At 38.8% G+C, this 27,769-nt stretch overlaps 1 protein-coding gene across 4 annotated transcripts in view; it reads left to right on the plus strand.

Moving 5' to 3' along the window:
• PIEZO2 (piezo type mechanosensitive ion channel component 2) overlaps positions 1-27,769 on the plus strand; it is a 347,028-nt gene that overhangs the window by 116,232 nt on the left and 203,027 nt on the right. For all 4 annotated transcript variants that reach the window (XM_068562415.1, XM_068562416.1, XM_068562413.1 and 1 more), the window contains exon 3: positions 11,547-11,672. In XM_068562415.1, coding sequence (XP_068418516.1) covers positions 11,547-11,672 — 126 coding nt within the window. The remainder of the gene's footprint in view (positions 1-11,546; positions 11,673-27,769) is intronic.

The raw sequence follows: 27,769 nt of genomic DNA on the forward strand, positions 1-27,769 counted from the left end.
TCCCACATCCAAAGACAAATGAGAAGCCACAGGAGATGGTAGGAGGGGCACAATCACAATATAATCAAATCCCTGGGCTTCCCTGGTGGTGCAGTGGTTGAGAATCTGCCTGCCAATGCAGGGGACACGGGTTCAAGCCCTGGTCTGGGAAGATCCCACATGCCGCGGAGCAACTAAGCCCGTGAGCCACAACTACTGAGCCTGCGCGTCTGGAGCCTGTGCTCCGCAACGAGAGGCTGTGATAGCGAGAGGCCCGCGCACCATGATGAAGAGTGGCCCACACTTGCCACAACTAGAGAAAGCCCTCACACAGAAACGAAGACCCAACACAGCCAAAAAAATAAATAAATAAATAAAATTAAAAAAAAAAAACTGATAAAATTATTTTTTAAAAAAACAAAAAAACAAAAACAAAAACAATATAATCAAATCCCATAACCACTGGGTGGGTGACTCACAAACTGGAGAACAATTATACCACAGAAGTCCACCCACTGGAGTGAAGGTTCTAAGCCCCACATCAGGCTTCCCAACCTGGGGGTCCAGCAACAGAAGGAGGAATTCCCAGAGAATCAGACTTTGAAGACTAGCGGGATTTGATTGCAGGACTTTGACAGGGCTGGGGGAAACAGAGACTCCCCTCTTGGAGGACACACAAAGTACTGTGTGCATCAGGACCCAGGGGGAAGGAGCAGTGACCCCATAGGAGACCGAACCAGACCTACCTGCTGGTGTTAGAGGCTCTCCTGCAGAGGCAGGGGGTGACTGTGGCCCACGGTGGGGACAAGGACACTGGCAGCGGAAGTTCTGGGAAGTACTTCTTGGCGTGAGCCCTCCCGGAGTCTGCCATTAGCCCTACCAAAGAGCCTGTAGCCTCCAGTGCTGGGTTGCCTCAGACCAAACAACCAACAGGGAGGGGACTCAGCCCCACCCATCAGCAGACAAGCAGATTAAAGTTTTACTGAGCTCTGCCCACCAGAGCAACACCCAGCTCTACCCACCACCAGTCGCTCCCATCAGGAAGCTTGCACAAGCCTCTTAGATAGCCTCATCCACCAGAGGGCAGACAGCAGGAGCACAAAGAACTACAATTCTGCAGCCTGTGGAACAAAAACCACATTCGCAGAAAGCTGGACAAAATGAAAAGGCAGAGGACTATGTACCAGATGAAGGAACAAGATTAAAACCCAGAAAAACAATTAAATGAAGTGGAGATAGGCAACCTTCCAGAAAAATAATTCATAATAATGATAGTGAAGATGATCCAGGACCACGGAAAAAGAATGGAGGTAAAGATTGAGAAGATGCAAGAAATGTTTAACAAAGACCTAGAAGAATTAAAGAACAAACGAACAGAGATGAACAATACAATAACTGAAGTGAAAAATACACTAGAAGGAATCAATAGCAGAATAACTGAGGCAGAAGAACGGATAAGTGACCTGGAAGACTGAATGGTGGAATTCACTGCTGCGTAACACAATAAAGAGAAAGGAATGAAAAGAAATGAAGACAGCCTAAGAGACCTCTGGGACAACATTAAACGCAACAACGTTTGCATTATAGGGGTCCCAGAAGGAGAAGAGAGAGAGACAGGACCGGAGAAAATATTTGAAGAGATTATAGTCAAAAACTTCCCTAACATGGGAAAGGAATAGCCACCCAAGTCCAGGAAGCACAGAGAGTCCCAAGCAGGATAAACCCAAAGAGAAACATGCTGAGACACACAGTAATCAAACTGACAAAAATTAAAGACAAAGAAAAATTATTAAAAGCAACAAGGGAAAAACGACAGATAACATACAAGGGAACTCCCATAAGGTTAACAGCTGATTTCTCAGTGGAAACTCTACAAGCCAGAAGGGAGTGGCATGATATATTCAAAGTGATGAAAGGGAAGAACCTGCAACCAAGATTACTCTATCCAGCAAGGATCTCATTCAGATTTGACGGAGAAATCAAAAGCTTTACAGACAAGCAAAAGCTAAGAGAATTCAGCATCACCAAACCAGCTCTACAACAAATGCTAAAGGAACTTCTCTAAGTGGGAAACACAAGAGAAGAAAAGGACCTACAAAAACAAAGCCAAAACAATTAAGAAAATGCTAATAGGAACATACATATTGATAATTACCTTACATGTGAATGGATTAAATGCTCCAACCAAAAGACACAGGCTGAATGGATACAAAAACAAGACCCATATATTTGCTGTCTACAAGAGACCCACTTCAGACCTAGGGACACATACAGACTGAAAGTGAGGGGATGGAAAAAGATATTCCATGCAAATGGAAATCAAAAGAAAGCTGGAGTAGCCATACTCATATCAGATAAAATAGACTTTAAAATAAAGAATGTTACAAGAGACAAGGAAGGACACTACATAATGATCAAGGGATCAATCCAAGAAGAACATATAACAATTATAAATGTATATGCACCCAACATAGGAGCACCTCAATACATAGGCAAATGCTAACAGCTATAAAAGAGGAAATCGACAACAACACAATAATAGTGGGGGACTTTAACACCTCACTTACACCAATGGACAGATCATCCAGACAGAAAATTAATAAGGAAACACAAGCTTTAAATGACACAATAGACCAGATAGATTTAATTGATATTTATAGACATTCCATCCAAAAACAGCAGATTACACTTCTCACGTGCACAAGGAACATTCTCCAGGGTAGATCACACCTTGGGTCACAAATCAAGCCTTGGTAAATGTAAGAAAATTGAAATCATATCAAACATCTTTTCCGACCACAACGCTGTGAGATTAGAAATAAATTACAGGGGAAAAAAACGTAGAAAACACAAACACATGGAGGCTAAACAATATGCTACTAAATAACTGAGAGATCACTGAATAAATCAAAGAGGAAATAAAAAAATACCTAGAAACAAATGACAATGAAAACATGACGATCCAAAACCTATGGGCTGCAGCAAAAGCAGTTTAAGAGGGAAGTTTATAGCAATACAATCCTACCTCAAGAAACAAGAAAAACCTCAAATAAACAATCTAAACTTACACCTAAAGGAACTAGAGAAAGAAGAACAAACAAAACCCAAAGTTAGCAGAAGGAAAGAAATCATAAAGATCAGAGCAGAAGTAAATGAAATAGAAACAAAGAAAACAATAGCAAAAATCAATAAAACTAAAAGCTGGTTCTTTGAGAAGATAAACAAAATTGATAAACCCTTAGCCAGGCTCATCAAGAAAAAGAGGGAGAGGATTCAAATCTATAAAATTAGAAATGAAAAAGGAGAAGTTACAATGGACACCGCAGAAACACAAAGCACCATAAGAGACTACTACAAGCAACGCTATGCCAATAAAATGGACAACCTGGAAGAAATGGACAAATTCTTAGAAAGGTATAACCTTCCAAGACTGAACCAGGAAGAAATAGAAAATATGAACAGATCAGTCACAAGTAATGAAATTGAAACTGTGATTAAAAACCTTCCAACAAACAAAAGTCCAAGACCAGATGGCTTCACAGGCGAATTCTATCAAACATTTAGAGAAGAGCTAACACCTATCCTTCTCAAGCTCTTCCAAAAAATTGCAGAAGAAAGAACACTCCCAAACTCATTCTACGAGGCCACCATCACCCTGACACCAAAAGCAGACAAAGATACTACAAAAAAAGAAAATTACAGGCCAATGTCACTGATGAATATAGATGCAAAAATCCTCAACAAAATACTAGCAAACAGAATCCAACAACACATTAAAAGGATCATACACCATGATCAAGTGAGATTTATCCCAGGGATGCAAGGATTCTTCAGTATATGCAAATCAATCAATGTGATACACCATATTAACAAATTGAAGAATAAAAACCATATGATCATCTCAATAGATGCAAGAAAAGATTTTGACAAAATTCAACACCCATTTATGATAAAAACTCTCCAGAAAGTGGTCATAGAGGAAACCTACCTCAACATAGTATAGGCGATATACGACAAACCCACCGCAAACATCATTCTCAATGGTGAAAAACTGAAAGCATTTCCTTTAAGATCAGGAACAAGACAAGGATGTCCACTCGCCGCTGTTATTCAACATAGTTTTGGAAGTCCTAGCCATGGCAATCAGAGAAGAAAAAGAAATAAAATGAATATAAATTGGAAAAAAAAAGAAGTAAAACTGTCACTGTTTGCAGATGACACAGTACTATACAAAGAGAATCCTAAAGATGCCACCAGAAAACTACTAGAGCTAATCAATGAATTTGGTAAAGTTGCAGGATACAAAATTAATGCACAGAAATCTCTTGCATTCCTATACACTAACAACGAAAGATCAGAAAGGGAAATTAAGGAAACAATCCCATTCACCATTGCAACAAAAAGAGTAAAATATCTAGGAATAAATCTACCTAAGGAGGTAAAAGACCTGTACTCAGAAAACTATAAGACACTAATGAAAGAAATCAAAGCTGACACAAGCAGATGGAAAGATATACCATGTTCTTGGATTGGAAGAATCAATATTGTCAAAATGACTAAACTACCCAAAGCAATCTACAGATTCAGTGCAATCCCTATCAAATTACCAGTGGCATTTTTTACAGAACTAGAACAAAAAATCTTAAAATTTGTATGGAGACACAAAAGACCCCAAATAGCCAAAGCAATATGGGGGGAAAAAAACGGAGCTGGAGTAATCAGGCTCCCTGACTTCAGTCTATACTACAAAGCTACAGTAACCAAGACAATATGGTACTGGCACAGAAACAGAAACATAGATCAGTGGAACAAGATAGAAAGCCCAGAGGTAAACCCATGCACCTATGGTCAAGTAATCTATGACAAAGGAGGCAAGGATATACAATGGAGAAAAGACAGTCTCTTCAATAAGTGGTGCTGGGAAAACTGGACAGCTACATGTAAAAGAATGAAATTAGAACACTCCCTAACACCGTACAAAAAATAAACTCAAAATGGATTAAAGACCTAAATGTAAGACTGGACACTATAAAACTCTTAGAGGAAAACATGGGAAGAACACTCTTTGACATAAATCACAGTAAGATCTTTTTTGACCCACCTCCTAGAGTAATGGAAATAAAAACAAAAATAAACAAATGGGACCTAATGAAACTTAAAAGCTTTTTCACAGCAAAGGAAACTATAAACAAGATGAAAAGACCACCCTCAGAATGGGAGAAAATATTTGCAAATGAATCAATGGACAGAAGATTAATCTCCAAAATATATAGACAGCTCATGCAGCTCAATATTAAAAAAACAAACAACCCAATCCAAAAATGGGCAGAAGACCTAAATAGACATTTCTCCAAAGAAGACATACAGATGGCCAAGAGGCACATGAAAAGCTGCTCAACATCGCAAATTATTAGAGAAATGCAAATCAAAAGTACAGTGAGGTATCACCTCACACCAGTTAGAATGGGTATCATCAGAAAATCTACAAACAACAAATGCTGGAGAGGGTGTGGAGAAAAGTGAACCCTCTTGCACTGTTGGTGGGAATGTAAATTGATACAGCCACTGTGGAGAACAGTATGGAGGTTCCTTAAAAACAACTAAAAATGGAATTACCATATGACCCAGCAATCCCACTACTGGGCATATACCCAGAGAAAACCATAATTCAAAAAGGCACATGCACCCCAATGTTCATTGCAGCACTATTTACAATAGCCAGGTCATGGAAGCAACCTAAATGCCCATTGACAGACGAATGGGTAAAGAAGAAGTGGTACATATATATAATGGAATATTACTCAGCCATACAAAGGAACGAAATTGGGTTATTTGTAGAGACGTGGATGGACCTAGAGACGGTCATACAGAGTGAAGTAAGTCAGAAAGAGAAAAACAAATATCGTATATTAATGCATATATGTGGAATCTAGAAAAATGGTACAGATGAACCAGTTTTCAAGGCAGAAATAGAGACACAGGTGTAGAGGACAAACGTATGGACACCAAGTGGTGAAAGCAGGGTTAGGGGTGGTGGTAATGGGATGAATTGGGAGATTGGGATTGACGTATATACACCAATATGTATAAAATAGATAACTAATAAGAAAATTAGTTGTATAAAATAATTTTATACAACCGTATAAAAAAAATAAAATAAAATTCTGTATAAAAAAAATTCAAAAAATAGCCTTTGAATACCTTCAAAAGTATTATAAATAAGGAGTTAGATTTATGCCTATGTTTAAATCCCAGTTCCTGGATGTAATCTACGGAGTAACAGTAGTATTTTCTTTTTTTAAACTCTATTTGAGGAAATATATTACAGATAAACAAAATCAATGAATAAAACCCAAATTAAAATTGATTGAAAAAACTCTACTTTTTCTCCTTGTTATTTATTCTTTCTGTTAATATTGAATTTCTTCTGCTTAATAACCAGAGAAAAATAGTATATAAGTATGCAGTTTGGTCCCGTGTCATGCTGGCCATAAATTGCCTATTTTGTGAATCTGCTATCTGCGTTACTTTGGGAAATCATCTTGAAGTTAGCATATATATTTTTAAGTCTTTTAAATATATGCCCCATTTTCTTATGTTTCTAATTATGAGTGATTATTTATTACGTGACATATCCTTGGATAATTCGTATTTCTTGTGTAAATTAGACTGACTACTCAAAACACATGGGCAACATAATACCCTCAATTATTTCTGTGCACACAAAATACTTCCAAAACCAGAAAAAGAGATCATTTCTAGAAATGCCATGAATTAATTGGAGCATGGCTGTAATTAGGGGTGTGTGTACGTGAGTGTGAGTGTGTGTGTGTATGTGTGTATGAAGACAAATATCTTTTTACCCATTTCTGTCGCTCCTATTCATGACTGAAGTTCCACGTTTTCCTTTAGTATCATTCCCTTTCAGCCTGAACAAGCTATGTTAGCATTTCTTTTAGAGCAGATCTCCTGGTGACAAATACTCTCAGTTTTCCTTAATCTGAAAATGTCTTCTTTTTGTCTTCATTCCTGAAGGATGTTTTCACAGGATATAGAATCCTGGGTTCATAGTTCTTTCCTTTCATAACTTTAAAGATGTTTTTCCAGCTATTCTGGTCTTCACCGTTTGTGATGAAAAATATGTGGTAATTCAGAGTTGTCCACCTGTGTGTAATGTGACATTCTCTCTCTGCTTTTGGAGTTTTTCTTTATGTTAGATTTCCAGCCGGTTGGTTATTCTGAGTCTCTTGTGGTTTCTTCAAGTTCATCCTTTTTAGGTTTGCTGAGCGTATTGAGTGTGTAAATTATGTCTTCAACAAATTTGGGGAATTTTTAGCTATCATCCAAATATTTTTCTGGACCACTCTCTCTTTCCTCTCTTTCGGTAAGTCTAATGACATAAATGACACAAACAATAGCCTTGATCCTTTGATCTCAGACCTGAAAGCCGATGAATTTTTTCAGTCTTTGGACCTCTGAGAGTCAAAGTCCATAATTTCTGTTAATCTCTTCAAGTTACTGGCTCATTTCTTTGTCATCTCTAGTCCACTATTGAGTCCATCAAGTGAATTTTAAATTTCAGATATTGTATTTTTTCAATTCTAAATTTTTTATTTCTTGCTCGTTTCTTTTTCTATTTCTATGCTGACAGCTTCGAGCTCTCCATTTTAAGATTATTTACCTTGACCTCATGGAGTGTGGTTGTAAGGGTTGTTTTAAAGTCATTTTCTAATAATTCCAACATCTGGGTAATTTCAAGGTTGACTTCATTGTCTTTTCTCTTGAGAATTGGTCAGATTTTCCTGGTGCTTTCTATGCCAAGTAATTTGGAATTATATCCTGGTCATTTTGAATATTGTGTTATGAATCATTGGGTCATCTTAAAATCCTCTGGATAATGTTGATTTTTTTTCCCCTTTGTTTCTGTGTTTTAGCAGGCAATCTGGTTGGTTTCAGCTCACAAGCTTTGTCTCACTTTCTGTGGCTGGTGGTTCCAATGTCAGTTCAGTTCTCAAACCTTTGCTTTTCTATTTGCGTCTGCTTTGTGCACGTACCCCTCAGGGGTTGGTCTGGGACCTGTGTGGTTCTTTGTATCGTAGTTCAGTTCTGAAAGCTCTTTTGGGTCTGTTCCACACATGTGTAGCTTGAGGGTGAGACCAGGACTTGTACTGGTTTATAACAGAATTAGAGGATCCCCCTCTGGGTCTCTTCTCACCAAGATTTCCCCTTTAGTCTTTAGCTCTTGGGACCCCTTTCCCCAGTTCCTCTGGTCAGAGAGATAGAATGGGGTGGAGGAGACTTTAGATGCCTTCAGGGCAGCAGCAGCTTTGCAACCAGGACAGTCTTTGGAAGCAGGATCAGGAGGGAAAAAAAGGTTTTGAAAGAGTATATATCTGATGGTATTACACTCCAACTAATTAATTCAGTCTTATTATTAGTTAGCAAGAAGTTATGGGGTTAGAATAGGATAGATACAACAAGGTCCTACTGTATAGCACAGGGAACTATATTCAGTACTATCTTGTAATAACCTGTAATGGAATCTTAAAAAGAGTATATACAATGTAAAAAATTAATCAACTAATTAAGTTTTCTATGTTTTAAAAAAAGAATCTTACATTAGGCAAATTTATCCTTCAAAAACACAAAAGAAAGAAGTAACAGAGGAAATGAGGGAAAAAATGTATGACATACAGGAAAAAAATAGCAAAATGACAAAAATGTATCCTTATCAGTAGTTATTTTAATATAATTGGATTAAACTCTCCAATGAAAGGTAAAAGGAGTAGAATGCATAATAAAACATGACCCAATTATATGTTGTCTACAGGAGATTTACTTAAAATCCAAAGACAAAGTTGGTTGAAATTGAAGGGATGGAAAAAGATATTCTATGCGAATAATAACCAAAAAAGTGCTGAGATGGCTGCATTAATATTAGACAAAATGTATTTTAAGTAAAAAACTGTTACAAAGAAGGACATCATATATTGATAAAAGGTCAGTTCAAGAAGATGTAACAATTATAAACATATACTCAGCAAACAACAGAGCCCCATATTATATGAATCAAACATTGGCAGACTTGAAGGGAGAAATAGACAATTCTACAATAATAATTGGATACTTCAGTAGCCCACTTTCAATACTGGAAAGAACATCTAAATAGAAGAATGATAAGGAAAAAGAAGACTTGAACAAAACTATAAACCAACTAGACCTAACAGATAAATATGAAATTCTTCACTCAGCAATAGGAGGATACCTATTCTTCTCAAGTTTACATGGAATATGCTCCAGGATAGACCATATGTTAGACCATGGAAAAATTCTCAAGAAATTTGAGAAGATTGAAAGCATATAAAGTATCTTCTCAAAGTACAATAGAAAGAAACTAAGACATTAATAACAGAAGGAAAATTGGAAATATGGAAATTAAACAATGCATTCTTAGACACCAGTGGGTCAAAGAGATAATCACAAGGGCAATTAAAGAATACTTAGAGACAAATGGAAACAAAACATAACATACCAAAACTTATTGGATGCAGCGAAAGCAGTGATCACAGGGGAATTTATAGCTGTAAACAACTGTATCAAAAAAGAATGATCTCAAATCAATACCCTAGATTTACACCTTAAGGAGGTAGAAGGAGAAGGGCAAACTAAACTGCAAACTAGCAGAATGAAGGAAGTAACAGAGATGAGAACAGAGCTAAATGAAACAGAGAATAGAAAAACAATAGTGAGAATCAACAAAACCAAAAGTTGGTTCTTTGAAAAGATTGACAGAATTGACAAACCCTTGGCTAAACTCATAAATCAAAAGTGAGACAAAATGAGACATTTTAGTTATATTTGTATTTATGTTTATGACATTTTAGACCTTTAAGCTTCAATTTTTAGGGTAATCACTTGTTCTTTTCAGGACTTCCAGCTGATTGAATCAGCCTGCCCAGATCATCAAGGAAAATATCTTTATTTAGTAAAGTCAGTTCATTACAGACTTTAATCTGTTCAGGTGTTTGATTAGACTGACACATTGACAAAAGCATTTACAATACAATTTTGGTTGCTAATTTAAGTTGTATCTTGTTTTCTATCTGATTATTGCCAACGCAGAGGAGCTATATTTATTTTTGCAAGATGATATTGCATCTGCATCATTTTTGTGTATTTTTTTCTAATAGTTGGTCTGTGGATTCAGTTTGACATTCTATATTGATGATGATGTCATCTGCAAATAATTCCATTTGATCATATTATCTGCAGATAATTCTAGTTATTACAACTCTTCTTTCTTTTTCTTACCTTATAACACTGGCCAGTACAACCAGTGATATAAGTGGCAAGGGTATCAAGTGTCCTTGATGGTTCTCTGATATTAATACGACTGTGTCTAAAATTCCACCATAAACAGGATATTTGCTTTAGTTATGGCATAAATTCTTTATTATCTTTTTCTTTTTCTTTTTTGGCTGCATTGTGTCTTCATTGCTGTGCGTGGGCTTTCTTTAGTTGCAGTGAGCAGGGGCTACTCTTCGTTGCGGTGCGCGGGCTTCTCATTGCAGTGGCTTCTCTTTGTTGCAGAGCACGGGCTCTAGGCGCATGGGCTTCAGTAGTTGCGGCATGTGGGCTCAGTAGTTGTGGTTCGTGGGCTCTAGAGTGCAGGCTCAGTAGTTGTGGTGCATGGGCTTAGCTGCTCCACGGCATGTGGGATCTTCCCGGACCAGAGATCGAACCTGTGTACCCTGCATTGGCAGGCAGATTCTTAACAACTGCGCCACCAGGGAAGTCCCAATTCTTTATTATCTTAACGATATTTCCTTCTATTCCTAGTTTTCTGAGTGTTGTATTATTTTACCATAAATAGATTTTGAACTTAATGAGATTCTTATTCCATATCCATTAAGAAAATTATCATATCAGCCTACCAGTGTATGACTTATCCTTACAGATTTGTTACTATTAAGCCACATTTCTTTTTCTGCAATAAATACTAGCTTATTGTGATGTATTGCATTTTACCTTGCTATTTCAGTTAGTGAGCAAGTATGTTTTTCAAATAATTTGTGTCTATATTCATAAGTAAAATGGGCTTATAAATTCCTTTCTTTTTCTAGCTTTATTTAATTTTGAAATTAAACTTACTCTAAATTGTAAAATGTTTTAAGCAACTTTCCTTCTTTTTCTACTCTCTGGAACTATTTTTACAAGGCAGGGATTATCTGTTTCATCAAAGTTGGCAGAACTCCCTTATAAAACTTTCTGGACCAGAGGCTTGCTAGTGGTTCCGTTTTGTGGTAACATATCCTGTGATAAATAGGAAAGCATCTTTCTTTCATGTCGCATTTTTAATCAGTGTTAATTATATAATTTTACAAAGGGAATAAGATGCTTTTAGCTTTAGACTAATAATTAAGAGAGTCATTGTTACACTTCATATTCTTTTGAGTCAGTCTACACAATAGTTTATGTAGAAACGTGTTCTATGTGGACTGGTACGAAGGTCAGAATGAGTGTGGTCATCTCAGGATCGCTCATCATCTCTGTGTTTTTCTTCCCAGGACACACAGGACGGTTGTTAAAGTCTCTGTGCTTCACCAGTTTTTCCTTCCTGTTGCTGCATATAATTTTCCACATCACGTTGGCAAGTCTGGAGGCACAGCACCGCATTGCACCTGGTTACAACTGTGAGTATGATGGTGGCTTTTTAAAATATTACGTACGTGAATAATAAAGCTATGTGTCATAACGCTTATAGAAACCTAGGCAATGATGACATTACAAAATTCGTGGCAATTTTTGGCCATTTGTCAATCTAATACACTATAAATACATTCCAAGAAATTTATATACCTAGACAATGGGGTAATGTGAACAACTTAATTCATGCATCTTCAACATATATTAGACATTAAACTGTGATCTGTATGTAAGACATTATGCTTGGGTGTAGTCTAAAAAAACATCAAGATTTACGTACAGACCCTGGAGCTTCCACTATGGCTGGTGAGATGAGACATGTACAATATCTAACATGATAAATAAGAGTACAAACGTCAAATAAATACTACAGTGACTTCAGACTTATTGTAAAGCATAATGTAAGATTTTGTATATCTTTATGGGAAAAATGTGAATGACACAGATAGTTTCTTTTTAAAACTGGGAGGTTTTTTTGCTATTCATAAGGAAATGATATATCTTATACACATTATATTTTGAGGTTTTGATCTGAAAACGTCGACACGTATATGCTTTATCTAGGTAGGATCATCTTTCTGGAATTAACCTACCATTGGATAAATTCTACTTCCATTTTCGTAGAATGTGTGATTGTCATTTGAAAAAAACAGAAGCATTTCAAGTAGATGGAATACAATCCACATGTTTTAAGTGAATATTTGAAATAGACTAAAATAATAGTTTTTAAATGGTCAGTTTTTCACTGAGGAACCCATTTGTAGGTTTGAAATTTCCTGATCTTTCATAAGTGCTAGCACAAGTGAAATGAAGCAAACCAACCATTCCCTGTAAAATAAAGGCCAGATCAAAATTCTTTATGGATCAAATAGTATTAACATAAATGTAGTGAGAGATTCTTTAGTAAAATCTGTAGTCATAAATTATTCACTATACCTCACTGTGTAACTTTTAGAGAGCTAAACTTTACAGAACTAAAGTGAGCATTCATTCTGGCCATTTTATTGAGTGCTGAGTTCCTTGGATAATAGTGCCTATCAAAATGATTCTTGATTTAAGATCTGATGATTTAAGATATGGTTATTATTTTTTTAATTGAGATATAATTCATATACCATAAAGTTCACCCATTTAAGGAACACAGTTCAGTGGTTTTTGGGTTGTGCAACCATCACCACTATCTAATTCCAAAACCCTTTCATCACCCCAGAAAGAAACCCTGCACCCATGAAGTTATTCTTCTTTCGCTCTCCATGCATCCCTACGCAACCACTAATTTACTTTCTGCCTCTAGTAGATATACCTGCTCTGGACATTTCATCCAAACATAATTAAGTGATATGTGACCTTTTGTATCCAGCTTCTTTCACTCAGCATAATGTTTGCAAATTTCATCCATGTTGTAGCCTGTGTTAGGACTTCATTCCTTTTCATGGCTGAATAATATTCCATTGTTAAGATGGGGTTTTAATGCTTGATAAAAGTCACATCATTATTAAAAACTTGATAAAATAAAATGTTTAAATAATGATACTTTAGTTATAGTATTATAATGATAAAAAGGATTTATTACATTTGGCCAGATTCAAGTCTCTTTGGACTTAGTAGAAATGTTAGCAATGATAGTTTGTATTGCTTCTTAATCAAAAATCCTTTGGGTAGTTCTTAATCAGGCATTCCTAGGGCCAGAAGGAAGGATTTTTAACCATAAGTGTTGTCTGAAAGCTTGCCACCTTCCCAAAAATGAAAGCTGAATTTGAAGAAAAATAGATAGGTAGGTATAAGAGGAAGAACATGGAAAAATTATTTGATGCATCACATCCAGATGAGATTCCATACCCAATTATATAATGTTATATATATAATAATGTTTTGATGTCAAAATTTTACTTACTTTCTCTTGAGTAGTAATTCATACCACTGCAATGTAGAAAATAAAATATTATCTTTTGTTTTAAAAAAAGACTATTTCATGAATAATGAGTTCTCTTTATCACTGAAAGTATTTCATCATAGGATATATTACAACTCATCAGATTTTTCAAATTTGAGCTTATAAACATACAGCTTGCCAGTGTCTGCAGATACTTTTAGGTGCTGAGTGATGCCGGGGAAAGGACTGTGCTGGAGGGGGCCTAAATTAGGGTGTGAGCACATCGTTTCTTCCAATCCACAGTCTATGTCTTTCTATTTTTATTCGAAATAACATTTTCAATAATTCTATAAAGGTGAAAGCAAAAAATGTAATGTGAAATGTTAAACCGTTTTCCATTTTCCACATTTACAAACGAATGTACTGTGGGGTCTCTCCTATAAGGCATAGGCAGAGACAGACAGAAAGACATACAAACTTAAAGTACACACACACACACACACACCACACATGCTTACACACGCACCACATATGCAAACACCACACACATGCAGACACACACAACACACATGTACACACCACACACACACCATGCACATGCATGCACACACCCCACATATGCACACACCACACACATGCAGACACACCACACACACACACAAATCACACCACATATGCACACACACAGAAGCTCATTCTTGAGTTATCTGCTCCTTCCCAGGCAAGAATCCAAATTACTTAGACCCTTTGGATGGAAGATGAAGAAGTCTGTCTTCCTCAGTGGTGGAGGATGGAGACCAGTCAGATCTGGCCTCTTGACATGCCTCTTCCTGGGCATTTCTTGCAACCCAATCTTGGAGAGCTAGACCTGCCTTTCCTAACCTCCCAGCCAGATACGTGGGCTTCCACACACTGTGTTTCCCTAGATCATTTTATTCATGCACAGCTTCCCTCCACTACCCTCTTCATGGCGATGTGTCTTGAACACGTCCAAGTCTATTGTACTGCCTTCCTTCCTTTTTGACGTCCCCATATAAAGCTCTATTCTGTTCCACCCGAGCCAATATAATGAAAATCATAACAGTAAACTTTATTCCTAACAAGTTAAATTCCAATTTGAAATTTATTTCCACAAAAGTGAACGTTCCAATGTGAAGTTCCAATATTTTTGAAGTCACCGCAGAGAAGGGAGACGCAAAAGAATGAGTTAGAAAAGGGATTTGAGTGCCATAGGCACCTTGAAGGTGAGTCTACATAGAGAAATCATCAATTTCTTCTAAAAAACGGGAGATGCTGCAACAGCATTGGCTCACAAGGTCTACATATTTTTTTGGTTCAGCTTCATGTGCAGTGTTTCAAAGCAATACATTCTTGAAAAGGGATAAAAAAGCAGAGCAAACAAACTTGAGTTTTGCAAACTAGTTTAGTCCAAGATTGACACAAACCGGGTTTTCAGCCTGGAGCATTTTTTAACGATCAAGTTATATAAACTCTTGAAAAACCCCGTCTGCGTGGTAATGGAAACACTGACTTTTCATTTCTGGCTGACTTCGCCTCACTCGTGTTATTGTTTCTCCAGCATTTGGAGTTTTGATTACACCATCCGAGTTGTAAACACAAACTCCGCTATTTTGATATCCCACATTTGAAGTTTAGCCTTTTTTTTTTTTTTTTTGGCATCTGTAGAGGTAAAGTAGCAAAACTTCAAATAAAAAGACACAAAGTGCCTGGCCGGCTGTGTTGTGCCTTCTGAATGCTTTCTCTGTCTGTGAGACTTTGTCAAATTAAAATGAAGGAATCCAGGCAGGTCCGGGTTCCCCATCTTACTCAAGTGGTCTCCAGACTCCAAACCACCAAGCGCTCATTTATATGAGTTTAATTTGGATTCCCTAACGACTCCTCTCCCCGTTTAAAACTCATATACCCTCACCCAAGTTCTGGCAAAAGCTCCCAGGATCCCTCAGGAATCTGAGACGTGTGTTTGGGGGACAGCAGTAGCATTTATAAACATTGAGCCATTGAAAGTTTCCCCCCAGAGCCCTGTGAATAGTCACTGGCAGTAGTAAACGCTGTTTCAAATCAACCCAGTTAGTGCTTGACCAGCTGGCGCGTTTGTTAAAGACGCTATTGTGCAGATGGGGGCCCTACCACCCCTCCCCCTTCACTTCCAAAACGGTGCTTTCACAGGTAAGTGAGGAAATCCATGGGGCAGGGGCACCTCTGTGAATTTTCCTCAAACATGTGTTGTGCCGCTTACTAAAATATTTTCATTCTGTCAAAACTATACTGTTTCAATCAATGTAAACCCGGCTTCAATTATGTCACTACAGAGCCCATAGAAGTAGTCTGTTCACCTCAGTGGCGGACCTGTGGCGCTTTTGGTGGAATTGCAGGGCCAGTCTGGATGCTGGGGCTGTGCCGAAGCAGGCTGTTGATTGAAAGAAACTTTTGAGCTCAAAACTATGAAGGGAAGATTTGCGGTGATAGTAGCTACTATGTATAGAGCACCTAGTATCTGTAGGGTCACTGTATCCCTTTTCCGATTAATGACTCCTTTTTTCTTGTTACAAACTGGCTCCAATATCCTTTGAGTAGGGCACTCCATACACATCACCCCATTCCACTTAGGGTGGGTCGGGCTGTGCAGGCAGGGCCTGAGGAGATGAGTGGCCACCCTCTTCCAGGCTGGATCCGGCTGGAGACCGGGACTCATCTTATTCCTCCACATAGGGCTGTGCCTTCTTATGGTCTCTCTTATCCAGGGAGTTGCCTTTCTCTTGTGTAAATGCAGTGCCCAGTCTGCACTCGGGGTTGAGGCGGGGATGAGGATGAGGCTGGAGGAGGTGGGAGGAGGGTGGCGTTGAGGACAATGATGAAAAGATGGGCTCAGAGGGTGAGTGAGTGGCCCGGAGCTACCGCTGGTCTGAGCTGGGATCTTTCCTGCTCTTTCCTCCTCTCGTGGAACCCCTTATTTATCATCTGTTTAGGATTATTTTCTCCACTGTACTTCCTAGGACTTTGGAGTAGTGCAGTTTCAAAGGGTTTAAATAAGAGTTTCTGGTATTCAGTCCATGGTTTTCTATTGTTTGGAGATTTGTCCTTATAAAGAATTGTGTCTTTTCTTTGCTTCATTCAATTGCTGGACTCATCATTAGATCTGTTTCCCCCTGAGGGTCAGACCCCTCAAATCAGCAGTTTTCTCCCCCCTGTAGGGGGAGGAGCACCTAGAGTTCCAACTTTTCTCATCCTGAGAGCACAGAAGACTCGGCCCAGGAGCCACTGACCACGAGGTTATTCTAGGCCTTGATGGTACTTTATTCTACTGCCTTTCTGTCCTCAAAACACTAGGGTTCCAATGTCCAGACCCAGCGTCTGAAACCTCAGCAGGTGACAAGAAGACTCAGGGCCAGGCGTGGGCCTGGAGGGTCGGCACCCCACCCCAATGATGGTCGGGTGGGTGCGCAGTGAGCCCCTCCCTAGATGCTCTGCTTTCCAGAACCCAGGCCGACTGGTCTCTGGGCGCACAAAGTGGGAACCTCCATCCCCTCATGGTTCATCATTAATTGTGCTGGTTGTAGATGGGGACCCCTAGATTTGCAGAGTCACCTGGGGAGTCCACCCTCCTAAAAATAAGTAAGTCCATGGTCTAAGGAAATTCTTTATGTTTATTTTTTCATTGGACACAGTATGGAGGAGGCAAGAGCTAATACTTATGAAACGAGAGACAAAAATACTCAGTAGGAACCTCGCTCTGAGACATTTTTTGGTCCCTTTCTGGGGCCTGCGTCCTTGTGAGCGCTGACCCGGGGCCTCCGGGAGGTGGGTTTAGGAGGGTCTGGCTTCCTCTCGGTCCTGTCATGCTCCCTTCCTCTGCCAGCTTCCTGAAAGCAGGATCTGCCCCAAGATACAACAATTAAAAAAAAAAAAACCTGGACGAAATTGTCAACTTTCTCCTGGCCCTCTGTGCCAGGATGAGGACCACAGTCTAATTTTCTCTTAACAAAAGTAGTTTAAAAGCATCTGGATCATATATACACCTTCTGATCACATATATAACCAGAGAAATTAGCCTTAAGTGTTAATTTCCCGCAGCCCAGGTAATGGAGGCGGATTGCCGTTTCCATCCGCTGCCCACGAATGCACGTATCCACCGGGAGGGAGCCTGGACGTCTAGCAGGCGGGCAAGGCTCCTCCGTCTGGGTCTGATCTGTGATCAGTAGACCTGGGTGGAGAGCACGGCTGAAAGGGAACTCTGGTAACCTGATGCTGATGAGTCAATGTTCCTGGAATGATGAATACAATTAGTTTTTACTGCCCAGGGCAAGGGGGCAAAGTGGGATGGGGGCACCATGGGGAAGAGAAACCCCATCAGGGTGAAAGTCTCGTAGGCCAGGGCTGGTTGGTATCTTGATTCACCTGGAGTGATAGTCGTAGAGTGACATATACTTTATCATCATTTTTCCAATAGAGCCTCTCATTTTATGGTAGAAACATTTTTCATGAGAATTTGTATACTATCCAATATATGAGTGAATTTAGGATCTCAGGTGACTGTGGGTAAGTTACTCATCTCTGTGCCTGAGTTTCTTTGACTGTAAAATGAAGGTGATGGTGGCCCTGTCTCACAGGGCTGCTGTGAGGGTTGAGTTAATACAGGCCATGCACTTGGCACAGTGCCTGCCCCGTAGCAAGTGTTCAATGACTATAAACTATTATTACTGTTGTTGTTAATGCTTCTATTATTATTAGAGGAGTCATATTTCTTGCCTAAAATCACACACAGTGACAAGGGGGCAGAAATAACCCAGAACCAAATTATACACAGTCATGTGGGTAAAACTTGGAAATTATGAAATGTGCAAAACTTACGTGATACCAAATAATTCTCTGTGACCAACTTTATCTCAGTTTCTTACTAATTCTGTTATTGGGGGGGTTTGTTCTGTGCTGTGTGGTTGAGATCCGGGGTAATGGTGAGATGGCTCTAGCTGGAAGGTGGTGTCAGTGACAGGGTCATAGTGACACCCACCCTCTGCCAGTGCTTTTTTCTCTCCCTCAGTAACTTCCCTACCAGGAACTCACCCCTGCTCCGGGGCTGGGAATCCCATTCCCTCTTCTCCCTGAAAGCTTGTCCTCCACGCCCTGCCCTTCAGCACAGCGGAATATATAATCACTATATTCTTCACTATTTATCACGCTTTCTATATTATAGAATTTTAGAAGCAAGAGACAAAGGATGAAAAAGTAAGGAAAAGAAGAAACTAACATTTGTTGCTGTAAAGTCAACCAGCACTTTGCTCACACGATCTCACTTTAATCCTGACTGGCTCTCACCACCACCCTCCTGATTGGGGGTGAGGACCAGAGACAGAAAGTGTCTTCCCTTAGGTCGCTCAACTAGCAGCAGGATTTCAAATCGAGGTATCCTTGCTCCACGGGCATCACGCGGCCTCCTAAGGTTGCTGGGGAAAACTTTATGGCGAAATCGGGCTTTGGTTGATTAGATTGTGAGGGCTCGGTAAGAGTAGGGTACACACATTTGGAAGCTGTGCCGGGTGAAAGGATAATTAATCTGATATACCAGCTCCAGGTGAAGTATTCGTGGTTCGCAGTGACTTAGTAACTTCACTTGGTGAGGATATTGGCCTCCCAGAATATCTTTCCCCGTAAGAGTGAGCAATGCGGCCATGGCAGGGTCACGTGTGCCGTGGGGAATGCCTGGGTCAGGGCCTTCCTGCTCCCCAAACTCTAAGCATCGGGCATGGAACTTCTCATGCTGAGTTATAATCCCTGATTCAATAGACAATCCCTAATGTCTATTCTCCCATTAGCCTATGATCAGATTGAGCGGAGGGTTTGTCGGGTGTTATTTTTTGTGACCTGAGCGTCTACTGCAGTGGTCCATGGATAGAATCCTGCCCCCGAATTGTTTGAAGAGTGAATAAGTGAATTAGTAGCAGCAGAAAAGGAAACGAAAGGGTGAGATCAGATGACTCCCTTGTTTGAGGACCTCTTTTCCACGGAGCCTCACCTTCCAGTCTGTGAGAGCAGCTCCAGGGCAGGGACGTCCGTCCTCTCTCTAGGGTTGTCACCATTTCCCTTCTTTTCAATTCATGAGGAAGTAGGAGAAGGACACGCCCACTTGAAGGCTTTTATTTCTCTTTAAAAATGATATATCAGGTAAAGTTACCTGGTGTTGATTTCCTTTGCAAAAGGAAACTTGGATTTCCATTTGGATTTGGTGATGTCAGGAGTGAAAATATGAAAGACAAAGCTGGACTTAGAAGTAGCGAGGAGGGGAGAGGAGGAAGGAACTGGGAGCAGGGTGGGCCTCATTAATAGCTGGGTTCAGAGGAGAGACGCCTCCAGTGAATGATACCCGTGGCATTCGCCTTGGGCCCCTCTGCTCCACACCCCACGTTCACCAAGCCTGCTGTAAGATCCAGGAAATTTAAGATGATTTGGGATCGACTGTGTTTGCTTAAATAACAGTTTCCCTACCCTCAATTTCATGATGCATCACTTCTAGTGTAAATTGTTTGCCATAAAAGCTCTAAGGCAAACCTCTGTGGTGCGGGAGTAATCTTAACCTCAAAAGGCTAGGCGGACAACATAAAGCTCTAACTGTGTGTTGTCAAAGGCCCGGTATGATGCAAGGATCATTCAAGGGCATTGTGGAGGTAGCACAGCTGGGCCAGGAATAGTCCTGCCACTCCCGAAAGTATTAACTTTATGACACAGTTGAGTTATTCTTCAGACTTACAGAACTGGTGTGTATTTTAGGAATTAGGTATGTGGATTCATAAATAAAACACATTTCTTCCTGTAAACAGAAATTTGGATTTAGAACAATCCTCTTGATTTCATGCATTAAAAATGTATTTCAGGGATGTAGAAGGTTGGCAAAGAACTTGCTGATATAAGTTATCTCTTACATTCATGTTTAGGGACATTTAAACATTTCCTAAGATCCCCATTGCAGGATATGAGTATATAGACAATATTAATATTAAAGATATTACTATAAAATGTTATATTTGTAGACAAATGTTTTAAATATTGCATGTTGATAAATATGGTTTCAAATGCTTTTCTTTCATTACCTTGCATCATTACTTCGTGTATAATCTCTAATTTTTAAACGGGTGATCATTCTTGAAGACCCCAAAACCACGTTAAGAAGCAGCGCAGTGGAGTACGGGTTGATGGGTAGTTTCCGAAAGGGTGATAATAAAAACCAAAGCACCCTTGACATATAAACCACAGGAATCAGGAGACAGCACACAGATTTCCTTCTTTTTAGTTTTGCAGAATCAGGAGGATATTTTCATTGCAATCTCATGTTTATTTTTATATGTACTCGTCCAAAAATATTATTCTGTGTTTATTTCCTTAACTGAGAAATTTGAAAGAATGTCATATTTAAATCGTAACAATGATAATTATGATATCTTGCATTGTTGATTTTGAAAATGTTTCTCCGTAGAGTAGATTCTACAACAGACACAAAGAAAATTAGTTTCAAGTAATTCAGGTTATTTACAATCCCACAGTCCTGTCACATATGAATTTATGCAATAACTATTTATTAAACGCCTGCTGTGTGCCTGCCCTCACAGGCCTTGCAGTCCACTGGTGGAAGGTGGAGGCGGACAGAGGAGTGAACACCACTAGCAGAGCTGGTATTGAGGATGTAAAAAGATCAGTGGAAATACGCATAATAGGTTCTAGTCTGGCCTGGGATGGGAGACTTCCTGGAGGAAGTGACGTTGAGGCAGAAACCCAAAGGATGAAACTATGTAGCTATCCACAGTAACAACTATGAAAGTGCTGATCTATCATGAAATGCATACACCTCTATCATCTTATGAACTCTAAGATTAGAATTGACTCTGGGGATATAAGCATACTCAGGCAAGTTCCTCCTATCAAATTTAAATGGAAATATCCTTGGAAAGAGTCAGTTTACTGTGAGATATTGAACAGCTCTTAAGATTGTAGCATTTACTCTGTGGACTAAAAGCAACATTTCTGCCTCTCTGCCTAGAGTCTATCGGAGAGTTTCACCAAATACATATCAAATTTAAAGTCAAGATCTTGCCTTGATGCATACCATCCAGAGAAAGTTAAAGATGGTTTTCCTCATTAATTGGTTATACTAGAGGACAATAAGAAAAACATTCCATTTATTTCTACATTTCTCTTCTGTTTCCCCGAAATAGATGGCAGTACTTCTTGATACTGTCATAATTCATGGAAGAATGACAGATAAAAACACCTATAAATTAAGGGTAAGCTGAGTTCCAAAATATATGGTATAATACTACCTTTACCAGAAGATATTTGTCAGTTTTATAGCTTGGTATTGAGACATACACTTAGTCTATGTCTTACTCTGAAATGAAGATGACTGAACGTTATCGATAGATGGCAATTCAGGCTGTTAGCATCTGCATTTTGAAGTCCTCCCAAACCTACATTATCTACTTGCATTTCGGTTTTTCAGACTTATTCAGAATCTTCTCCAAAAAGAACCTTAATTTTCACAACAAAAGAAACAAAAACAAAAACGGACACACACTTGATCCATAAAAAACCAATCAAGCAAAATCAGCCGTAAAGTTAGACAGTTTTTTTGTGTGTGGCCACACCAGTGTAACTGCTGCTACTCTATTGCTTCTTCATGTCACTTAAGATATTATAATATGCTGTGTCTGTAGATGACTTTTTTTAGGACTGGAAATGCGACCCTTCATGTTTTTAATTAGTGTTTAGAGTTAGAATAAAGAGAAGCAATAGTATAAAAACTATAGCTTTGGGGCTAGAGAATTCCTACTTCTGTTGTAGAGTCTGGCTGTGTTTCTGAAAAAGATGTTAGAAATTGGACATATAAGAAGTTTTGCTTCTTGCTATCATACAGCTAAATCATTTGAGTTCTCGAGCATTTGGTTGAATAAAACCAATGTTAAATTTAAAGTACATACTATAGTGCCTTTTTTTTCCAGGTGTACAGCAAAGTGATTCAGTTGTCCATATACATATATCCTTTCTTTTACAGATTCTTTTCCCATACAGATTATTACAGAATACTGAGTAGAGTTCCCTGTGCTGTACAGTAGGTCCTTATTGATTATCTATATATAGTATTGTGTATATGTTAATCCCAGACTCCTAATTTATCCCTCCCCCCACCTTTGCCCTTTGGTAACCATAAGTTTGTTTTCGAAGGCTGTGAGTCTGTTTCTGTTTTGTAACTGAGTTCATTTGTATCATTTTTTTAGATCCCACATATAAGTGATATCATATGATATTTGTGTTTGTCTGGCTTACTTCACTTAGTGTGATCATCTCTAGGTCCATCCATGTTGCTGCAAATGGCATTATTTCATTCTTTTTATGGCTGAGTAATATTCCATTGTATATATGTACCACATCTTCTTTATCCATTGATGATGGACATATAGGTTCCTTCCATGTCTTGGCTATTGTGAATAGTGCTGCAGTGAACATTGGGGTGCATGTATCTTTTCAAATTATGGTTTTCTCCGGATATATGCCCTGGAGTGGGATTGCTGTGTCATATGGTAGCTCTATTTTTAGTTTTATAAGGAACCTCCATAGTGTTCTCCATAGTGGCTGTGCCAATTTACATTCCCACCAACAGTGTAAGAGGATTCCCTTTTCTCCACACCCTCTCCAGCATTTATTATTTGCAGACTTGTCGATGATGGCCATTCTGACCAGTATGAGGTGATACCTCACTGTAGTTTTGATTTGCATTTCTCTAATAATTAGCAATGTTGAGCATCTTTTCATGTGCTTTACTATGTTGTTTTGACATTTTTAAGATTTTCTAATTTCAACAAAAAGACGAAAATAGCAACTGCATTTCTTTAAGATCAAGCTTGGAGCCTTAGGATCTCAAACGTTTCAAGGCTGATAAAAAGCTTGATTTAGTTCAGTTTGGTAATTTTGGGACTTTTACCAACATTAAATAGCATCTGTATATAAAATATACTTGAGATTCTCCAAAGCTAGAAATATGGCAGCTTTAACAGTTATTCAGGGAGCAATTAATGCTTGTGAAATGTTACCATCTCTTTATTTCTTTATTATTTCTAAGTACCTTGGATACAATGAAGACTTATTAATGTAAAATACTTTGTGATGAGATTAAAGTTTATGTCATTTGTTTGAGTTTATTGAAGGTGTATTAAGTAAAATGAATATTTTACTTAAAAGAAAGGCAGATGCTTGCTGTATTAGAGCTGTCATTGAATCAGAGGCTCTTGTCTAAGTCTGAAAATCTTCTGACTCTCTGCCCTGGATGAGTCACTGTTTCTCAGTGGACTTGTGATTTCATGAAATAAAAGAGTGACAGTGGGAGCAGATGAGCTGGACGTGTCACGGGGGGTGTTGGTAAGCACAGGTGGCATCGAGAAGTTGACAGAGTGAGATGCAGAGTCTTCATAATCAATTTGAAGACTTAATTCCTTGTATCTGGGTGGATGTGTCACATACATGACATGTCAGCCATACCTGCCGTGTGTTATCTCCATGTGATCTTCTGACATGCTGGTAATGAACTTGGGCATGTGACATTTCCCTCTATACAAACAATCAAGTCATCCAAAACTTAAATTATTATTTAAGAACTCTCCTTTAGATAATTGTAAGCTTAAAATCCAGCCAGGATGTGAAGCCTCTGATGATATCTCTATAAAATCATTTACCCTTTCTATTCACTTGGATGCAGGTGAGCTCACTTGGATGCAGGTGACTCACTCATGGTGAGTCTTCACCATGAAGACTCTGAAAGCAAAGCAAACCAAAACACATGTTCCATTTAAAACAGCCAAGTCACTAGTTTATACTTAAAATTTAAAATTTTGAATCTGTAGGCTAGTGAAATGCAACAACAGGCATCTCATAAGACTGAATAATCAGCGTATCTTTTTTGTCAACAAAATACAATGTATTCAGTGTTTTCTCTCTGTGCTTCAGTTATAGATAGACCTTCTTGTTAACAGTAACTGGCATTTATTTCACTCTTGGAAATATTATTTTTTCTTGGCTTTGAGTCAAAGCAGTAAACATTCTTCATAATGATGTAATTTTAAAATTTATTATGTTTTAGTAACTATACCAGTAAACTTTATACTCGATAATATACAGTTCTCATAGAACTGGTATTTTTATTTATGTTTTAAAGTCAGAGTGACTAAATTTATTTCCTAGATTACGTCTACTTTTTTATGGCCTTAACACTTACTTTATTTATCTATTATTTAAAAAAATTTTTTTAATTGAAGTATAGTTGATATACAATGTTGCTTAACACTTATTTTAAAACGATAGGCTGCCTGAAGTCCATGAATGTGCTTCTGGGAAAAGTAGGCTTTTTGTTTCTACTCGGATGAAACTAAGGGGTATTATTATAAGGATCTTGTGATTGGTTGGGAATCATGGAACTGGATCATGATAAGACTCCTCAGTCGGAAACTTACTCCAGGTAGCTGAGTCATCCAAGGTCTCATACACGAATTCCATGAAATGACAATGGACACTTTGTTTCAATCCACAGAGGGAGGAGACATCCCCTTCCCCACCCCCAAGGATGTCAAAGAGTCATGGAAAGACAGCTCAAGTCCTTTCATCTATCCAACAAACAAACATTTATTAGTCACCCGTGTGTGTTAGGCATTGCTCTAGATGCTTGGGATACAGTAGCTTAAAAACAACACCAACTTAAATCCTAACCCTTGAGGAGCTGATATTCTGTAATGTGGGAGACATATAAGTAAGTAAGCTTTATAATATTCCAGTGGTAATAATCGCTAAGAAGAAAATTAACCCAGGAAGGTAGAAATGAAATATCGAGGTGAGCATGCTTGACATTTCAGGCAAGGAGGCCACGGAGAAACAAAGTGGACACGTGAAAGAATGCAGCCACTATCTCCTCCTGCTCACGCCTCTGCTTTAGGGCTCATTTGCTTCCAAGGCACACACTCTGCATAGTTGTTTATGGAGCTGAAATGTTAAGTAGATTGAAGAATCATTCAAACAAGCCCATCGCATCCTCCTGTGATAAGCAGGGGGTACCCTACCCTCTTGATGTTACAGAGCCTGCCTCCCTACAGCCGTGCTCAGTTTTCGACCTCCTGTGGCCCCGCAGGGCATACAGCATTCTCATTCCCAGGGTCAGGAGTATTTGTGACTAAGAATCTCTGCCAGTCTCATCTGCTTAGTGTTGTATGTCGTGTGTTCAGCCATCTCGTTCTATTGAGGGCAGGGGATCCCTCTCTCACCAACAGGTGAATAGGAGGTGATCAAAACAGTATAAAACCACTGTAATCAAGCCCGTTTGCTACTGGTGAAAAGAGAGACATATACATTAGTGGGGGAGAATAAAAGAGTCCAGAACTAGATCCACACATACATGGTCAGTTAATTTTCAACAGAGATGCAAAAGCAACTTTGTGGAGAAATAAATAATTGGGTTCCATATTTAAAATCTGTATTTAAATCAATTTTAAAATTCATTCCATCTTAAAATTCATATTAAAAATAAGGATGTTAATCCTTACCTTGTACCATATACAAAAATTAACTCAAAATGGGTCATAGACCTAAATGTAAAGGTTAAAACCATAAAACTCTTTTAAAAAATAGGATCTTTGTGGCCTTGGGTTGGACAAAGGAAAAGATTTCTTAAATATGACACCAAAAGCATGATTCATAAGGAAATAAAATTGATTAATTGGACTTTATCAAAATTAATAACTTCTCAAAATCCACTAAGACAGTAAAAAGTGAAGCCACAAATTGGAAGACAATATTTGCAAATCACATATCTGAGAAAGGACTTGTATCCAGAATATATGAAGAACTGTCAAAACTCAATATTAAGAAAACATACATCTCAGTTTTTAAAATGGGCAACAATTTTGAGCAGACACTTCACCAAAGAAGATATACAGATGGCAAATAAACACATGAAAATATATTGTACTTGGTCTTGTTAGTCATTAGGGAAATGAAAATTAAAAACATGAGATTACCACTATACATCTCTTAGAATGGCAAAAAGGAAGGAAGGAAGGAAGGAGGGAAGGAAAGAAGGAAGGAGGGAAGGAAGGGAGGAAAGAAGGAAGGAGGGAAGGAAAGGAGGGCAGGAAGGAAGGAAAAGAGGAGGGAAGGAAGGAAAGAAGGAAGGAGGGAAGGAAGGAAGGAAAAGAGGAGGGAAGGAAGGAAAGAAGGAAGGAGGGAAGGAAGGAAAGAAGGAAGGAGGGAAGGAAGGAAGGAAAAGAGGGAAGGACGGAAGGAAGGAAAGAAGGAAGGAGGGAAGGAAAGAGGGAAGGAAGGGAAGGAAGGAAGGAGGTAGGGAAGGAAGGAAGGAGGGAAGGAAGAAGGGAAGGAAGAGGGAAGGAGGGAAGGAAGGAAAGACCCCAAGTTCTAATGAAGATGTGGAACCACTTGAATTCAAACATATTGCTGGTGGGAATGCAAAGTCACGCAGCCACTTTGAAAACCAATTTGGCAATATATTTTATGGGTGGCCATATACTTCTTATTCAACCCAGAATTCTTACTATTGGATATTTACTCAAGTGAAATGAAAACTTATATTCACACAAAAATCTGTAAGCAAATGTTCATAGTACCTTCATTTGTAATTGCCCCAAACTGGGGAAAAAACCCAAATGTCTTTCAGCTGGTGAATAGATCAATAAACTGCAGCCCCTGGATGGAATATTAGTCAGCAATGAAAAGTACACTGTACTGATCCACACAGTAACATGCTGACTCTCACATGCATGATGCTGACTCTCACATGCATGATGCTGAGTGACAGAAGCCAGACTCAGATGCTCCAGCCTATATGATGACATGGATGATATTCTGGGAAAGGTCAAACTCTAAAGACAGAAAATAGGTCCGTGGTCACCAGTGGCTGGGGGACTACAAAAGCCACGGAGACTTTGGGGGCTGATGGAGCTGCTCTATATCTTGGCAGACGTGGTGGTTACATGACCGAATGCATTTGTCAGAACTTGAAAAATTATACACAAAATCTAGTGAGTTTTAAGTTATATAAATTATGCCTTACTAAGAAAAATGTTTCTTTAAAAAGCCACTGACCATTGTTGGAACAAATTGGAGTTTTCTCTCGTTATTTGCTTTGGGACTTTCGTGAAGAGTGGGGTGTCA

This window comes from Eschrichtius robustus, chromosome 14 (genome assembly GCF_028021215.1).
Source record: "Eschrichtius robustus isolate mEscRob2 chromosome 14, mEscRob2.pri, whole genome shotgun sequence".
Taxonomy (NCBI): domain Eukaryota; kingdom Metazoa; phylum Chordata; class Mammalia; order Artiodactyla; family Eschrichtiidae; genus Eschrichtius; species Eschrichtius robustus.